The sequence below is a fragment of the Antennarius striatus genome, chromosome 7, assembly GCF_040054535.1.
Source record: "Antennarius striatus isolate MH-2024 chromosome 7, ASM4005453v1, whole genome shotgun sequence".
Classification (NCBI taxonomy): domain Eukaryota; kingdom Metazoa; phylum Chordata; class Actinopteri; order Lophiiformes; family Antennariidae; genus Antennarius; species Antennarius striatus.
Genome location: NC_090782.1, coordinates 17,933,713 through 17,950,313, shown reverse-complemented (window position 1 = coordinate 17,950,313; position 16,601 = coordinate 17,933,713). Strand labels below are relative to the sequence as shown.

At 40.0% G+C, this 16,601-nt stretch overlaps 1 protein-coding gene across 1 annotated transcript in view; it reads right to left on the bottom strand.

Moving 5' to 3' along the window:
- Window positions 1–16,601, bottom strand: part of celf5a (cugbp, Elav-like family member 5a) — a 185,088-nt gene that overhangs the window by 27,928 nt on the left and 140,559 nt on the right. Inside the window, exons 4-5 of the mRNA XM_068319564.1 lie at window positions 6,049–6,177; window positions 2,731–2,810 (exon numbers count right to left, since the gene is read on the bottom strand). Of these exons, the coding sequence (XP_068175665.1) occupies window positions 2,731–2,810; window positions 6,049–6,177 (209 nt within the window). The remainder of the gene's footprint in view (window positions 1–2,730; window positions 2,811–6,048; window positions 6,178–16,601) is intronic.

The following is a 16,601-nucleotide window of genomic DNA, read 5'->3' as shown; positions in this document are numbered from 1 at the left end:
TATCTCTATGTCATGTCCTGGCATTTTCTTGTATCTATTGTCACAATTTACAGAGACGATTCAGGCATTGAGAATTCACAATGAGATTTTTATATCCCCTTTTCTCTCCTCTTCCTTCTCAATCATCCTTATATCTTCTATGAATGCTTTAACGCGTTTGGTTTCCTTTGTTCAGCTCTTATCTGTCCATCATCTTGTGTCAGTGTTTCTATCTCATTCCCTGTGTCAGCTGCAACATCCTCAAGCAGCCTAAGCTGAGAAAAAGGCCCTATGGACCTGACCCTCAGCCCCCCCCCCCCATCTCAGTGTAACTCTGTGCCGGGACTTACTTCCTACAAGACCCTGCAGATTCCCAGCAATTTGCTCTACAGCTCTAACATTTAAATCTTTAATTGAGCCACTCATATCCCGAAAGGTGATAGCATGTGTGTGTGTGTGTGTGTGTGTGTGTGTGTGTGTGTGTGTGTGTGTGTGTGTGTGTGTGTGTGTGTGTGTGTGTGTGTGTGTGTGTGTCTTAGGTGTGATGAACATCAAGGTCTTACATGTGAGCGGCTGATGTCCTCCTTTAATTCATACACCTACACTGTTATTCTATCATCACTCATTATTTCATGGTAGCTATTGGCAGAACATCTTTTATTCTGCATCCATCATAAATTCAGAAAGATGATCACACAGACTTACTGTATATATCTTCCCATATATGGATATAGTGACCATTTATGTACAATTGTACCTGCCACACACTGATTTCACACATGCAGCGCATACAAAATGAACATTCTGCACAAATAGCACAAATGTATTCAGCTCAAGCCTTGGACGCTTGTAAAATAAGATCAGTCAGGGAGTCTCTGACCTCAGCCTGTGACTATATGGACATATCACAGAGAAGGACAGACAGGAGCAATACAGAAAATGCACTCTTGAATGTGCATGTAACAGTGTTAGCCATAAAGTGCTTCTGTTGCTACATGTTTATGCACACACATGCATTCACACTGATAAACTCTAAGGAGTCAGTCTTCATGCTTTGGAGGTCTGGCAGTAGATCTAACCAACTGCTGCAGTTAGTTGCAGTGTTAATATGTGATGCCATTAGTGAGCCTGTTGGCTGGGCTTTATTCATACTCATCTCGCTAAGTCTGCTCAACAAGCCCAGCTTTGGTGTAGCAGCAAAAATGCACACACTTACCCAGGCTCCTTTTCTCTCTGTTCATTTAAACAATTAATAATTTCTATCCAACCAAAAAAAGAAGAACAATTCACAGGCAACGGATGTCCTTCACAAGATATGTTTGATGTATTGTACCCGTCAATGTTGTTTCTTCTTCCATTTAACTTAAAAATGCATTCATTTTTCAGCATCTAAATTATTTATTGATTTCCCTTAATGTTCTTGCACATGGCCTCTTTTTGCAGCTGTGACCCACCGACAATAAACATGAACTCAAATGAACACAGGATGTATGCTCCAAGGTTTTTTTTTCCAGAGTCTTTGCTAAATTGAATGACACTTTGCTCTGAATAGCACCATCCTGCTGAGGCATAATGGTCCACCGGTGGTTCACTAATCTCACAGAGGCAGGCACACTGTGCTCTCTCCTCCAGCAGCCACAGGATATAAGATGCTGATCAGATTTCTATAATCAATTTACCAGAGCAGGAGGTATAAATCCTGTCCATTCACTCATTCTCCCTTTGCCTCTCATCTTATTCTCTGTCGCTCACCCACTCTCCAACCGACCCCCCCCCATCCTTCTGCCCCCTACTTATATTTAGATGAATAATTCAGTAGCTAATGTGGTGAAAGGTGGAGTAAACAAGTCTATTGCCTAATATCCCGAGAGGCTGTCAAAGAGAGACGAGCGAGGACAGAGAGCTAGCAGAGATAGGAGGATGAAGAAGAGGGAAGGGGGGTATCTATGGAGAATGGCCATCCAGAGCCTTTCCTCATGACCTACAGTCATTTGCACTTAGATTGACTCTGAGGCTGTGCCAGAATGGCACAGCTGGCTTCCAGTGCATCTCTTTACTTTCCACACATTGGCACCCACCAATAATGAAATCATACAGTGACAGACAACATCTGTGAGATGGGGTGTTTATAAGTTCTGGGTCCCTGTTTCTACAAAGTGAGAGTTCCCAAAACAAATATGAAAATAAAAGCAGATTGTACTTAAAAACCTGAGTTTAATATGAGATGCAACTGGGGACATGTCACATAGAATAACACCATCCATGTTTGGAGGGCAGATCACAGGTCTTATTCTAACATTAACAGGTGTACAGGGACTGCATCTGACCATGACACACATACAGATGAGCTTCTGAGCACTTGGTAAATCCAATACATCTAGAATTTAGACATGGTATGCTTACATAACGAGCAAATGTAATCTCACACTGCAGTTTTATTCACTGATTATGCAAGCAGAACTACTGATTGATGACTCACCCAAAATTTAATTATCATTCTAAACAGTTTTATCTGAAATTAGATTTGGATTTTTAAGCACTATGTTAATTAAAGATATAGAAGGATATTTCTGTTTTTAATCCTGGGATATTTATGAGGATGGTTGCAAATTTCTGTGTGCTGATTAAAACAGTTAGAAGTATATTCAGAACTAAAGGTCAACTGCTTTGAATAAAGAGAACTGCACTGGATGTTTTCCTGTGTGGACACGCTTCTGTGTTCTGTATGTTTGATGGAGTAGTTGTACTCACCGGCATGGTCTGGCTGCCATGGAGGGCGCTGATTGCAGACTGAGCCTCGGTATGTGTTGAGAACTTGACAAAGGCACAGCCTGAAAGACAGAACAGACGCATATTAAACACATAAAAGTGCGCACACACACACACGCACACACGCACGCACACACACACACGCACACACACACACACAGAAACACGCCCGCTAGTATATATATGAATATATACAAATATATAAATTCAGTAAATGCAAACAATTTGGTGAGTTTAAAACCTTACAGGATATTAATAACGGATGACGAATAACATTTGACATTGCAAAAAAAAGAAAAAAAGAAATCCTCTCATTGCACAGCAGGCTGCCCCATTCCAAGCATTAGGAAGGCAGACAAGCAGGCAGGAGCTGCAGGCTAAAGATTGCACTGATGAAGCAGAAAAGCATGCTATTTAGCACCACATGCTTGTCTGTGCATATTAAATACTTGCAAAACTGGCTGAACCCATTTTTCAATTTGAAGACCACTCCATTCGAGAACTCAGTACAGCTTATCATTCCCACAACAGGATGAGCTGATCAATCTTTGTGAATATGAAGATGTCGGTCCAAAGGCCAGCAAACCACAGAACCGACACTCTTAGCTCTAATGCCCTTGAGGAATATTGAGAGCAGTAGATAAAGTGAAAACAAGTGGAGGATAGCTTTTGTGGATGCACAAAGTGAACTGTGGTACATTAATTATTAAATTATTAAATTGATGTACGGCCCCCAGGTAGCAGGAGCAGGAAATCTTGGAAACTATTCCACTAATTGATTCAAAGCTGAATCTTTGTTTCCCACAGAGTGTCTGCAATTCTCAGCACGGTGGTGGAAACCGATTAAATTTAAATCAAAAATTCAATCTTTTCAAACTTTATCCAGGTGTCTTTCATCTGATCACAGGATCAGATGATTGTAAAGGAAGCAAACAGTCACCCTTAAAATGGTGTTTGTTTGCCCATCACATCGCTCTGCTACATGTCTCTGGAGTAGCTTCATAAAAAACAGGGCATAGGGCAAAGAAAACCAAAATGAATGAAAAGAAAAACTAAACTGGCGATATAGAAACATGTGAGCACTGACCCTGGGTCAATTGCAGTGAAGCAGTACTACTTACTACAGAGCCATCATGCCCTCTTATAAATACGCCCTATTTCACCTAATTTCATTTCAAGTTTCTCTTCTATTCCTATTCAATCTTTCATCCTCTATTTTTCTTATCATCTATCCTGCTTGACCCAGCTGCCCTGACATTCTTTCTGCGTTAATGGGCTTACCCCTGTGGACACATGCCAATCAAGTTATCCATTCAGCTGTCAAACCACTACTCCTGTTGCGATATGGACGGAAGAGCTTGAGCTTGGCTCGACCTATTCAAGGACTTTGATATAACAATATTTGAACAGACTTCATACTGCTATAGTGTTAATATAACAATATACATCTGGGAAGTAGCAATAGAGCATTTCTGCTAAGATACTTAGCAGTAATGACTTCAATTTAATAGTTACATATAATTAAAAAGCCTTCTGTTTCACTCTTAACAGAAAATATGAAAAATCACTAAACTACTCTGTTAGCGAGCATAAATGAGCACAACAGTAATATTTAGAGTCTGGTGGTTTTCAGCCCAGAGATCGGATTTCAATACAGCTTCCGAGTTGCAAATCCATAACGAGTCCGGACTTTTTAAATTGTCTCCAGCTAATGCACGTTATCATTGGTGTTAAAAGATACTTAGAACGCTAAAAGTAAAGCCATAAAGACACAGCCTGAATACTGAATGTGAATGTTCATGTGCAAAAATCACTTCTAGTAAAAAGGCTGGGAATAAACGTGTAATCAGAATGAACATAGTCTATGAAAATACATCAGAATCTCTGTTGAGAAGGTTTGTAAAACAGATGTTGTCTAAAGTAATTAAGAGCTAAAGTCATCGTTAATATAATAAAAGTACAGTGCGCCCTCGTTCCTCGCGGGTAATGCGTTCCAGGAACCACACACGATTAACTGATTCCGCGATAGGATGACAAACTATTTATCTTATTTACGGTAATTTAAATGTTTAAGAACCCTCCCCATACTGATATTAAACCACCTTCTATCTCTGCTACCTATATCAACGCTCTTATCGACTGTTTAAAGCATTTTTGTGTCTTATGTAAGTCCGAGACTCACGGAACATAGCACACTTCCCGATGCCGTCAGCCAATAGAATGTACGTACGGTATCACGTGACTGCCTACCAAAAATTTGCGATGAGGTGAAGTCGCAAGTGTTGATGTGCGAATGCGGGAGGGCGCACTGTATATTAACGATAAAAATATTGAAGTAAAAAGTACAATATCTACCTGTCACATGATGTTTAAAGTAGCATGTAATGGGAATTCAACATAAATACAAGCACTTAAGCACATTACTTGAGCAAATGTATTTTCCACCACCAACAGCTTCCCTTGCCTGCCCTCTTCCGCACAGTGGGGATGCATGAATTGTTTTGACATCTATCTTTCCCTTCTCCTTCTCCAAACCACTTCAGAGTAAGATTGCTGTGGCTTCAAACCCCCTTAGATATAATTCCACAACATTTTCTATAAGCACTGGCAGGGGAATAGGCTTTAGAGGCATGAAAAGCCACTAGTCCCTTTGCTCTTTGCTGCCTGTCAGAGGGAGCTGATGTCTCCAAAAGTTTTTGGCTGTCTGAGAGGGGCACTGCATGCCCAAGTTAAAGAAAGGGCCTGCAGTACATCCAAAGGAAAAGGTTTCACATTAACACTCAGTGACAATGTGGAAATTACAGCACTGATATGCAATGTTTTAGAGGAGATGAAGTAAAAGCTAAGGGACACTTTCTAAGGGAAAATCTCTTTGGTGGCATTACATTACTGATAAAATTGAGTGTATGTTTTTTCATTGGTAGTAACCAGTGAAGTGTTCAGGTTTTTTTTTTTTTAATCAGGCTTTTGAATTTTATTTTTTTGTGCTCTCATATTATTTCATATACGTAGTGAATAAAAGATCGTCAAACCATCTATTTTTCTACCAAAATTGTTCAATTTTATAAGTAGGACATCAGTCAAACGTCGTTCAATACATTAAGCTCAACTTTGTTGTCACTGCTGATTAGCATATTGAAAAAGAAGCATGAAAATGTTCTTAATTACTTGAAAATACTATTTGAGTCATATGTGCTTCATTTGTCACATACGTTTTACAAACCCAGCTGACGCAGACACACACTGTCACTATTCCGACATCGACCTAAATGATGTTGACAACTGCGTCACGGCTCCTACCTTTGCTGTTTCCGTCAGGACCTCTTAAGACGGTACACTCCTCGATGACTCCATAGGGTTCAAAGAGGCGGTAAACATCCTCCTCCGTTTGTTGTTTGTTCAGCATCCCCACAAACAACTTCCTGTCTTCTGGAACAAAAAAAGAGACAAAAGGTTAAATTATAACTGTGACCTCAATTACGAAAGCAATTTGAGTGAATACAGTGGTGAGTTCCCATCATTGTTGGTGGAACAGGATATAATTTAACAGGCAAAAGCAAACAGAAATAGTTTCACAGAGCTTGGTACTGCAGAGTAACAATCCACTTTACTTAACGCTGGCTGGACTCATATTGTATTATCTCTTCTCCCAGAGTGATACTTGATGAGAAGAGGGATTTTCAGGTGGAATTTTAGGTCAGCAACCATTCACAGAAATGTGAAGACTGACTGAAAGGAATTGACAGAAACAGCTGGGAATGCTGGGAATTTTGATTTGTTTTACAAGCCTGAGAAGATTGGCCACTCTATTTCTCTTAGTCTATACATTAAGAGCCCCCGGTGTGGTGACCACGGCTTCAACTCTGGCTACAGCCTACCTTCCTTTTCTCACGATCGCTTGTTTCCTGCCACCTTGTTCACATGCACGATTGGGTTTGTTTTAAGTAAAGAACAGTATGACTCACTTCTGTCATGCACTGAAATTCTGTATGGAATTACTCTTCAATTTGAGATTATGAATGAGCGGTAAGTTTACAGGTTTGCTTTTGGGCAGAAACAGGCTTTAACTGAAAATAAAAAAGAAAACTACAAGACAGTGATGAGTTCTGACAGTGAAGTCACCCTGAGAGGTGAGCCTGCACCAGACGCATGATGCTTTTCAAACATTACTTAACCTGGATGATTGAATGAAGAAAGTGATGGATGTAAAATGTAACTGTCCAAAAGAACATAATTAAACAGTAGAGGGCACCAATACACCATTGAGGTGTCTAGTTTACTTTATCAAAAGAAGAAGAAATTATTCTAAACCATACAGTATATACTTTTTTAACTCATCACATTTCCACTTCACCTGCTTTGGAAAGCAAAGCCTCAATGTGAAGATGTTGAGCATGATGGGTATGCATGCATTTGCAATACTGTATCATATTGCTAAGGTGGCTAGCCCATTAGAATAGTGTGGAACAAAAACTGATATTTGTAAGGACATCACTGAAAGAAGGAGGGAGCTGTGAGTGCTTGAGCAGAACTAATGCCAGTTTAAATGTAGGCAGTAGCCAGTAATTAGCTGCTGTAATTAAGTATATAGCAAAATACAGAGGGTTGAGACACAGGCAACAAAAACATAATTCATAACACAGAAACAACTAGCAAACAAATGCTCAAAGCCCTACCCTTCATGCCAAAATGTTGATGCTGATATATGTATTTATTTTTATTTTTTGTGGCCAGATTTTATTTATTTTATTTTAATCTAATAATTCAACTCTCCGTCACTGCTAAAACCAGATCGGTTTAAGGCTGAAAAACTGAAGCCAACATGTAAGCCAAAACTGGAAACCCCTCATTTTACCACTCATGGCTAATTCTTAAGAGGAGAAAATCTTCCTCTGACCTCTGCTAAAGTTCACAACTTTGCAACAGACATGAACACGTTTACTTATACTCATGTGGTGGTGAATTCAAGTCCCTCAAATCAGGCCGATAATTTAGTAATTTAGTGGTTCTAAACATTTTAGCAGCAAAACACCCTGTCATATATATTCTATATCCTCATGCATCTCACAAGAATTTTGTTAGTTATTGTTGTTTGTTGTTTTTCCTATATGAACAAAAAGGGAACAAATTATATGTAATGTAAATATATTTGACAGAATAACCATTAAATCCTGCTTTAATTTGGAGATCAAACTTCTTCCAAACTATTATTTTGCATATTTTATACACACACAAAGCAGTTAGTAGAGGAGTTGGTAGCAGAACATTTTGCCCCAAGGTGTTTACAGGGTAAATTAAACTTGAGCACATAATGCCTCACCTCAGCACAGATTAATGAGAGGGATGGGCTTGAATGGCCTCACATAATTTGGGCCAGCTGTAGCTCAGTCCTGTAAGTCTTGGGCTGAGGGTGGCTGGTTCTAGATCCATGTCGGACAAAAAATTTTGGAGTGTAAACCAGCAGTGGGGAGGTGCTAGCTCACCTCCTGAGCACTGCTGAGGTGTACTGGAGCAAGGCACCATCCCCTTATAAACTGCTCATTAGGGGCTCACCATGAAGGAGCTGCCCACCGCTCTACACCTCATCTACTTACTTACAGATGAGGGTGTGTGTGTGTGTGTGTGTGAGAGAGAGAGATGGGCCTGTGCACATATAATGCATGTGATTAACATAGACCAACAGTGGAGTGGACAAATAATTTCCCTTCAGGGATTGATAAAATTGGTTTAATCTTTAATCTTAATCTCCAATTTTGCATTGTGTGTTTGTACTGGAGTGTGATTGTTTTCTTCACATGTTTGTTCCTGCACTTTGTCTTCATACCAGTGAGAGCTCAGTCTCACATCAGGTAAGATGTTGCACAGAATATAAACATCATTCAAGGAAATCCTGCATTCAAGGAAACTTTGAAATCTCACAGCATTTACTGATTAAATTCTATCAGCACTGTGCTGTTCGTGGACATCTCAATGAGTTGCACTGGCTTTTCTGTACAGTAGGTATACGGTGGGTAGGTATAGGTAGCATGACTTAAGGGGAGAAAAGGTACGACAAATCCATTTATCTTTGTCGTGTTTTGGGAAAGTACTGTACCTACATTATTGCGCAGCTGGCTGGTGGAGGTTTTTCCCTGTGTTGAGTTTGACACCGTCCACAAGTCTGAGGTCGTTTGAACACGCAAAGTGGTGCAACACTTGAGTACCATTCTTGTTGCACAGTGCATGGTGTCGGTGTGTGTGGGTACGTACAAAATCGTAGGACAAATGCCAGTGATGAAGTCGGAGTAAAATGATGGTGAGAGCAAATGTGCAAATCCAAATAAAGACCGTGAAAAAACAACAACAAAAAAACAAGAAGTAGAATTTAGTGATTCAAGGTTGCAGTTAAAGCAAAAGACCTTCCTGTGCACCTGTGTGTAGTCAGTTAAAACGATGATAAATATGTAAATTATAGATTTATTTAGATTGATGCACATGCTGTCTGGTGTATGCTTATCCCAGTCTGACAATAAATGAACAAGCAAACCAGAGCATATCTGCATCACATTCAGCACTGCCTATTCATAGGTCCCCAGAAATGTAATCGTAAAGTCTGAAGCAGATTGACAAGCAGAGAGGCTTCTTGTATTATCAGACTACTGTAAACCTAGTTTTATCCCGTGAATGTCTGAGAGGTCAACCAGAGCAAGATTCGTGTTGCTCAAATTTTACAGGAGGAGTTTGTTCCCAATCATTTATGGCACAAGATTGATGATTTTGCAGGCTGCAAAAAGCTGTTAACTGCTGGGAATTAGTCAAATCTGTTTCTTCATGCGGGGTTAGCCAGGATTAGTCCGCTGCAGACTAAACTGGGTTTAGTCCACGGGAGCAATGGGAAGACTAATAGAGGTTTCACTAGCAGACACACACACACACACACACACACACACACACACACACACACACACACACACACACACACACACACACACACACACACACACACACACACACACACACACACACACACACACACACACACACACACACACACACACACACACACACACCTCCAACCACCTCCACATCGTACTGGCTGGAAACTCACAGTAACTCTCTCTCTCACCCACTCTCTGCTTCAGTCTCTCCGTTTCCTCTCTATTCATCTCTCTTTTCTGCTTTTTCTTTTTCTCTCGCTGATTCTACATTTTTCCTCTCATTCTTTTTCTACTGCCCACTCCCTCCCTCACTCTCTTTATCTCTCTCTTAGTCTACTAATTGCTGCTGATCCAGTGTTTTTGTGTAGCCACAGAAATATTTCAGTATGCTCTTCAGTGAACAATGGCATGTCTCTTCAGTGAGCAACGAGGACTGGGAGACATGCTGTGAATAATGCTGACTTTTCAATAGATTGCCTGCTATTAAGTCCTACTTTATGCTGTGGGACCTGCACTTTACCTTGACCTGAAACACTGTGTTTACTGATGTATCCTGGCCTTGTATGATTAATACTACGGTGCAGTGTGCCTCTGCTAAGTGCAAAAGCACTAAAACCTTCTTTTTATACAGATTGTTTCTCCAACTTTGACCTGTGAAGTCACAGAGCACAGACTGCTGCGCTGAGGTTGACGAGGTTGAGAGCAGCATAAATTGCTGCCAGAGGTATTGCACAGTGTCAGGGTGACCTGTGACAACTACAGAGTGTGTCGTTTTGTTTGTCGTTCCTCGACCCAGACACAAGTTGATACCCACGATCTTACAACAACCGGGCACAGCGGCGGATGTATGTGGACGTGGCACACCGCTATGGTTTCAGCACTCAGCAGCACCAATGATGCACCTTTAAAATAATCACCCGTGTCAGAGCGTTGTCTAGGGAGGGGTGTCCCTGGTGCTGGCTCCTTATTGCAAGTGGCAGGATCAGAGGCTATGTATCAAAATGGAAGTGATGCAATGTGACATCTGTCAGGGTGGATTGGAGAGCATTTATCTGCAAAAAAAGAAAAGCCCTGAACTGGAAAATGAAAGGCCAAGATGGTCCTTCCTTTTGCTGGAGGGAGAATATAAATTCTGATGTTGGATGTGGAAGATGAATCGAGAAAGAGGGGGGATGGTCTGGACAGCGCAAATTTTCCTGCATATCGCTAGACCACATCTCATATATGATCATCTATAGCTAGAGAGCCACACGCATGCAGCACACATGACCACCCAGTCAACCTTTGCATTCATCCTGTACTTTATGAAGTAGAAGATGAAGATCTGACAAATTTTGAAAGAATGCATGACCTTTATACATTTCGTGGATTTACTTCAGCAACAACCGTGACCCGCAAGGCAGAAAGCGGCTGTTTACAAGAAATTGCCTACAAGTAAATGGACGGACGGATGGATGGATAATCAGCACTTCACAGTTTGCATGTGGCATGTTTGGAAATATGACTCAGCATCCATTCTTCATATGAAAGATTCAAAATGAATCCGAGGCTGAAATGAATGGAACATTTAGAGAATAAAAGTTTAATATGATCAGTGGCCAGTTTATTACATCTCAGTGTAATATTAGTTCACAGCTTTTTTCATTGAGTCTCAAAGGAGGTGCTAATATGAACTCACACAGAAGTTGGAAACAATGTAAAGGCCTGGATGTACTCACAAAAAGGACAAAGATTTTGGTTGATGTTACTTTCCAAAGTACACTTTGAGGAAGCATCCTTACATGTACAGATGCATTCTGTAGTTTATCAAAGAACTGCAGAAAAATCCACGCAGTAATTAAAGACTGAGGTGAAGCTGACACCCTAATAGATGCAGCGCGTGTACCTTTTTGTTGATGAAATTGACATTCAGTGGACCTGAGTGAATGGAGAGTAGTGTGCCATTCTAGATGTAGAAATATTTGTCTAAATGTGATGTTTTTGTTAATAGTAGTGACATTTAGTAGAAGTTCCTCTATGCCAGGAAGAGAGATAGAGTTACAACGTGAGTCTGCTTTGAAAGCAAGTTAACGGTACATGAAAAAAATAATGTACAAGAGGTTTCTTCCACCGTCTAGGATTCAGCTGTGGCTGCTCTGAACTAAAATGCTACCGTGGGAATTTAGGTGTTGTTTTCATCGACAATTGAAACATTATCTCATTTATTTAAAACATTACAACACCGGCTGTGAGCAAATAGACACACAAAGAGTGCAAACCACTCACAGCCATTTACACATATCTGAAGGGTAGAGAGAAAAAAAGAGCAAAGGAGAGAGAGAGGAAGGATGAAAAAAAGTTACATAAACTAGGACACCCTGACACAGAGGATTACAGATAATGGATCCATCACAAAATAGACACAAAATGTGTACCGTGGCCCACTCGCAATCATCCTGTTACTTCAATGAACGTCGTTTTCTTTAGGGCAGCTATTCTTTATGTTAGTCTGCTTTTCTGGGGACATTTCACAAAATTGTGGTGTCTCACCGACTCAAGGAAGGTATATACGAAGCTTCACCGCCTTGACTGTAACCGACGTGCTATCTGCTATTGTTGCTAACTTCAATCCGCCATCTGCTTCTGCTCTCATCACCTCAGCTTTCATCATTTTATCTGATTTACGTTGTGCTGCTGCTAATGAGCCTCTTCACAGGAGGCTTTTCAGCTGCATTTTTTAGCTCACATGCATCACCATGGACCATAATGCTCCTCTTTCAATTGTCTTCACTTTCTATGGAATAGCCTGGATTTTATTACATCTATATGACTTTAAACATAAATAAAAGTGTATTACTATGCAGTGTTTCATTTTACTCTGATGATCAGAGACTGTGAAGTATGCTATAGGAGCACTGCCAAATTGCAAGTGACCTACTCTCAATAATGTGCCTGAATGCACACTGTGTAGAAGCAGACAAAAGATCAATGCTGATTTAACTGATGCTACTGATGGTACATTCTGTAGCTACTGCTAAAAGCTACCACCAGCCTAGTGGCTACACGACAAGCAACACTGTCAATATGCCACCAATAATCCTGCGTCATTTGTTTGTTATTGCACTAAATCTCCAAGCTGGGTATATATGATATTTGTCTGAAATGAAGCAACAAATTTGTTGTATCTGATTTTCACCAGCCTGCCCGTTTACAAAGATTGTGAAATCCTAATCTCCTGACATGTCTTTCCTGGAGCGTAGGCTCCTTTGTTTGGAGGACAGCAGCCGCAGATAGACCATTGTGAGCTTAGAGAATTCAGCCATTAGCCCAAGAGTAGTTGTCGTCCATCTGCAATTCAATCTCATATCGCTGTTTCTCCATGTATTCGTATCTACCTCTTGTAAATGTAGTACAGAGCATACAACACAATATCTCTCTGCCTAGTGCCATATTCCTTATGAATGAGAGCTGATCTGTGTAATGAAATGCCTTGACTCAAAGATCCACAATCATTTACAATCATATGCAATTTCTCTATATATGCAAGTAACACCAAACAGCAGCATATTGACTCGGCTCTATTTAAGCTTTTTCTGATTCCTTTTCCCTGACTGCAACTGCCTACGGTAATAAATCCAATATTAATAAAAATTACTTTACTCATCCATTAGCAACTTCATTGGTGCAAAGGTTTGAGTGCACTGAAGGACATGACTGCAGAAAAAATGTGGGAAACATATACATGTGGTTTAAAACTGTCTGAAATGTCGGGTATTACAGTTAAGTGACCATACATAAATAATAAATAAGGACAAGCACAAGTGTTAGCTCAAGGATTATGAGTCTGATGGAAGGAGGCTCAAACATGACATGGCTTGGTGTTGAATGGGAGTAACCCAGAGGTCCAGGCTGAGAGTGAGACAGCATATCTACTGGATGGGGCTGCAAATTTGAACTGGATCATTCAGTCAATATCAACTGTGTTTTCCATAATTAACAGTAGTGTACACCATTACAAAGATGTTTGCGTTGGAATCATGTTTATAGCTCAGTGAGTTAGAACCCTAAGTCTTTCTGCAACATTCAGTAAAGCTGAGAGCTTAAACATGATTAGCAGCCGCTGCTCTTTCGTCTTGTGCATCCCTCAAAAACAGCTGAATCATGTTTCGGCTTCAGCTACTCACCTGTGGTAAATGGTATTTTCTGTATAGATGAATACTGTATAAACCAATACACAAAATTATGAGCTGTTTTTTTTAACTGTTGCATCACATCATAACCTGGTCAACATAAATTCCATCCTAAATTAGAAGAGTTACTCTATTCTCAACAGTATTTACTGTGAAATGTCATCACCTAAACAATTCAGGGGTCTAATAACCACCAGTAAGTTAACTGTGAAAACTGTGCAGCATGCTGGCATTAAGATACATTTCCAGCTCATATGGCAGAGTACTATGCAACTTCATTGTGACACACACCACTGCCATACTGAAATTCACCCCCCATCATGTTTAATTTACTCTGAGTTACTAAACAGATGCTTGTTTGGAATAAATGCATTGGAAATTAAACTCCAGAATAATGGATTGGTGCTGTGCTGCCTGGTTATGCATACTAAAGATTGCTGGGTCCATTTTTACCCTTTCAAATCAATATAAGCATTTCAGCATGAGCACATTGACCTCATGTGATGCTTAGAGTCAGTGAGCTAAAGCAAATTATATCAGCAATATTTCTCATCATTCTTCATGCTGTAGTCTGACATTACAACAAGCACATGATAAGCAATGCCACTGTAAGTGCTTCCTCATAAATGTGGCACTAATCTCTACACAGAACGTTCTTTTGTTGAAAAATGTTAATTTTCCACTGTAAGTTTGAAGCATGTCTTTTCCATATCCAAAACTTTCTGCAGCACGATGCAGTATGCCCCATGATTACACTGCAGACTGCTGAGAATTGTGACAGTGAAATGCATCGTATTGAATAGCAATGGGACAGACTAGGAATCTTTGGAGCAACAATAGCAAGACAGAAAGGTAAAGAGGTAGAGGAAGCAGAGGCAGAGGTAGAATAAGAAAAAGAGAGAGAGAAACAGATTTCAACAGTTCCTCACTGTAAGGTGACGTACGCACAGCCTTGCAACCCTGATTGATGAAAGACGTGCTCCATAGGAGTTGGTAAATCATTGTCGGGGTGGGAAAGGTTGAGGAAAAGGAAGGGAGAAGAAGACTGAGATGTAAATGAATATATACAGTATATATAAATATATATAAATATATATAAATATATATAATTAATAAATATATATATATGTGTGTGTGTGTGTGTGTGTGTGTATATATATAAATATATATGTATGTATGTATACATATGATCTTTTTCATAGGGAGAAAGTGTGCTATCAAGAAAAAGCACTTGTCAGAAGGATGGGGAGGTTGCTATGACAACTACTTATACAGCGGACTGTCAGTCATGTTTCATTGGAGTTTAGAGAGGAGGAGAGGAGTGTGGGAAGGAGGGGTTGGAAAACGGGTCATTTCTCCATCTGTCTGCTGAGTCGGAGTTTAAATTTGACTGTCAGCCTCGGAGATAAGGACAAATTATGAACAATATTAGCTGTCCGATAAAGGAGAACAATAATGAATGGATAAATATATTAAAACCAAATGAGATAGCATCCAGGCAGAAACAGGGGTCCTGCGAAGCCGTCCAGGTTTTCCCATTTGGAGGGAAAGATAAGACATGGAAAAAAGCTGCGAGGAATGGAAGGATCCACCTTATTAAAGCTGACTGCTATACTGTACTTGGTTGAAAGGAAAGAAAGAGAATCAAAATCATTTTGATGATGAAACACCAAACATTGTGGCTGCTTTTTTTCTCCTTCACGAGCCTATTAGAATCTCATAAATAAGCAGGATGCCACACAACAACAGTGTCAGCATGTGTTCATACATAAAAAAACAAAGACAAAAAAGAATGCAATTAATTAACCTGAAGTGAACATAGCCTTTAGCCAGTGGAATTCAATCCAATTTATTACATGTGAGGCTCTTACTAGGGTTGCGTGCATGAAGGAGATGGTGAATCAGGAGATTGGTCTGTATGTGTGCAACAAATAAAAAGCATGTCTATATAAGATGGGACAGATGCCCTTAGAATCCAGTGAGGGATCAGCACTAGGACTGTTAGGGACCAATGATGGAGAGAGTCTGAGGTTTGGCACGGTCTTAGGGTAATAAAATGCTGCCAAATTAACTCCTGAATAACGAGCCTTTTATGTGCTGCTTTATCGCCAACAAGAGGACAGCCAGATATTTTGTCACAATGCTGGACCCTCTTCAGACAGAACTTAGTTAGTAGGCTTCACAAGCAGACATTCAAGTAAGAAAGAAATGTGGGTTGATGTAAATGTTGTTTACCTATTTCTAAAGTAAATTGGCACTCCTGTGTATATGCCGCATACAGTATTTGCAGCTGTCTTTTGAAGTTTGCATGCTAACCCCAACGAGTTGACAGCACAAACCATAAGGCCTACCATGAACCGGCCCTAATGAGGTAGCTTATTAGTGCTGTTTCCCTCACAACTTCAGAGATGTTGCTTGGAAACAGCATCGCAAAGAAAACAATGCTGTATTTCTCAGCAAAAAGACATCAAACACAACACTCCCTGTTGTGCAATTTTAACACCAAAGCAATGTAATATGGATTTCCATTAAAAAAAATATATGACTTGGTAAAAAGTGGGATACAGAATTACAGAGAATGAACTAATATTTAATCTGATATAAATGCTGAACACAATATATTTCATTATGATGTGTTCCAAGGGTGATTATTACATCTACATCCATGTTTTGCATATATTCAGTCAATAATTCATCTTAGACATGTTCCTTTCAAACAGTAGCTATAGGGATGTGCACGTCTAACGGTACCAGCACCCCCCGTGTT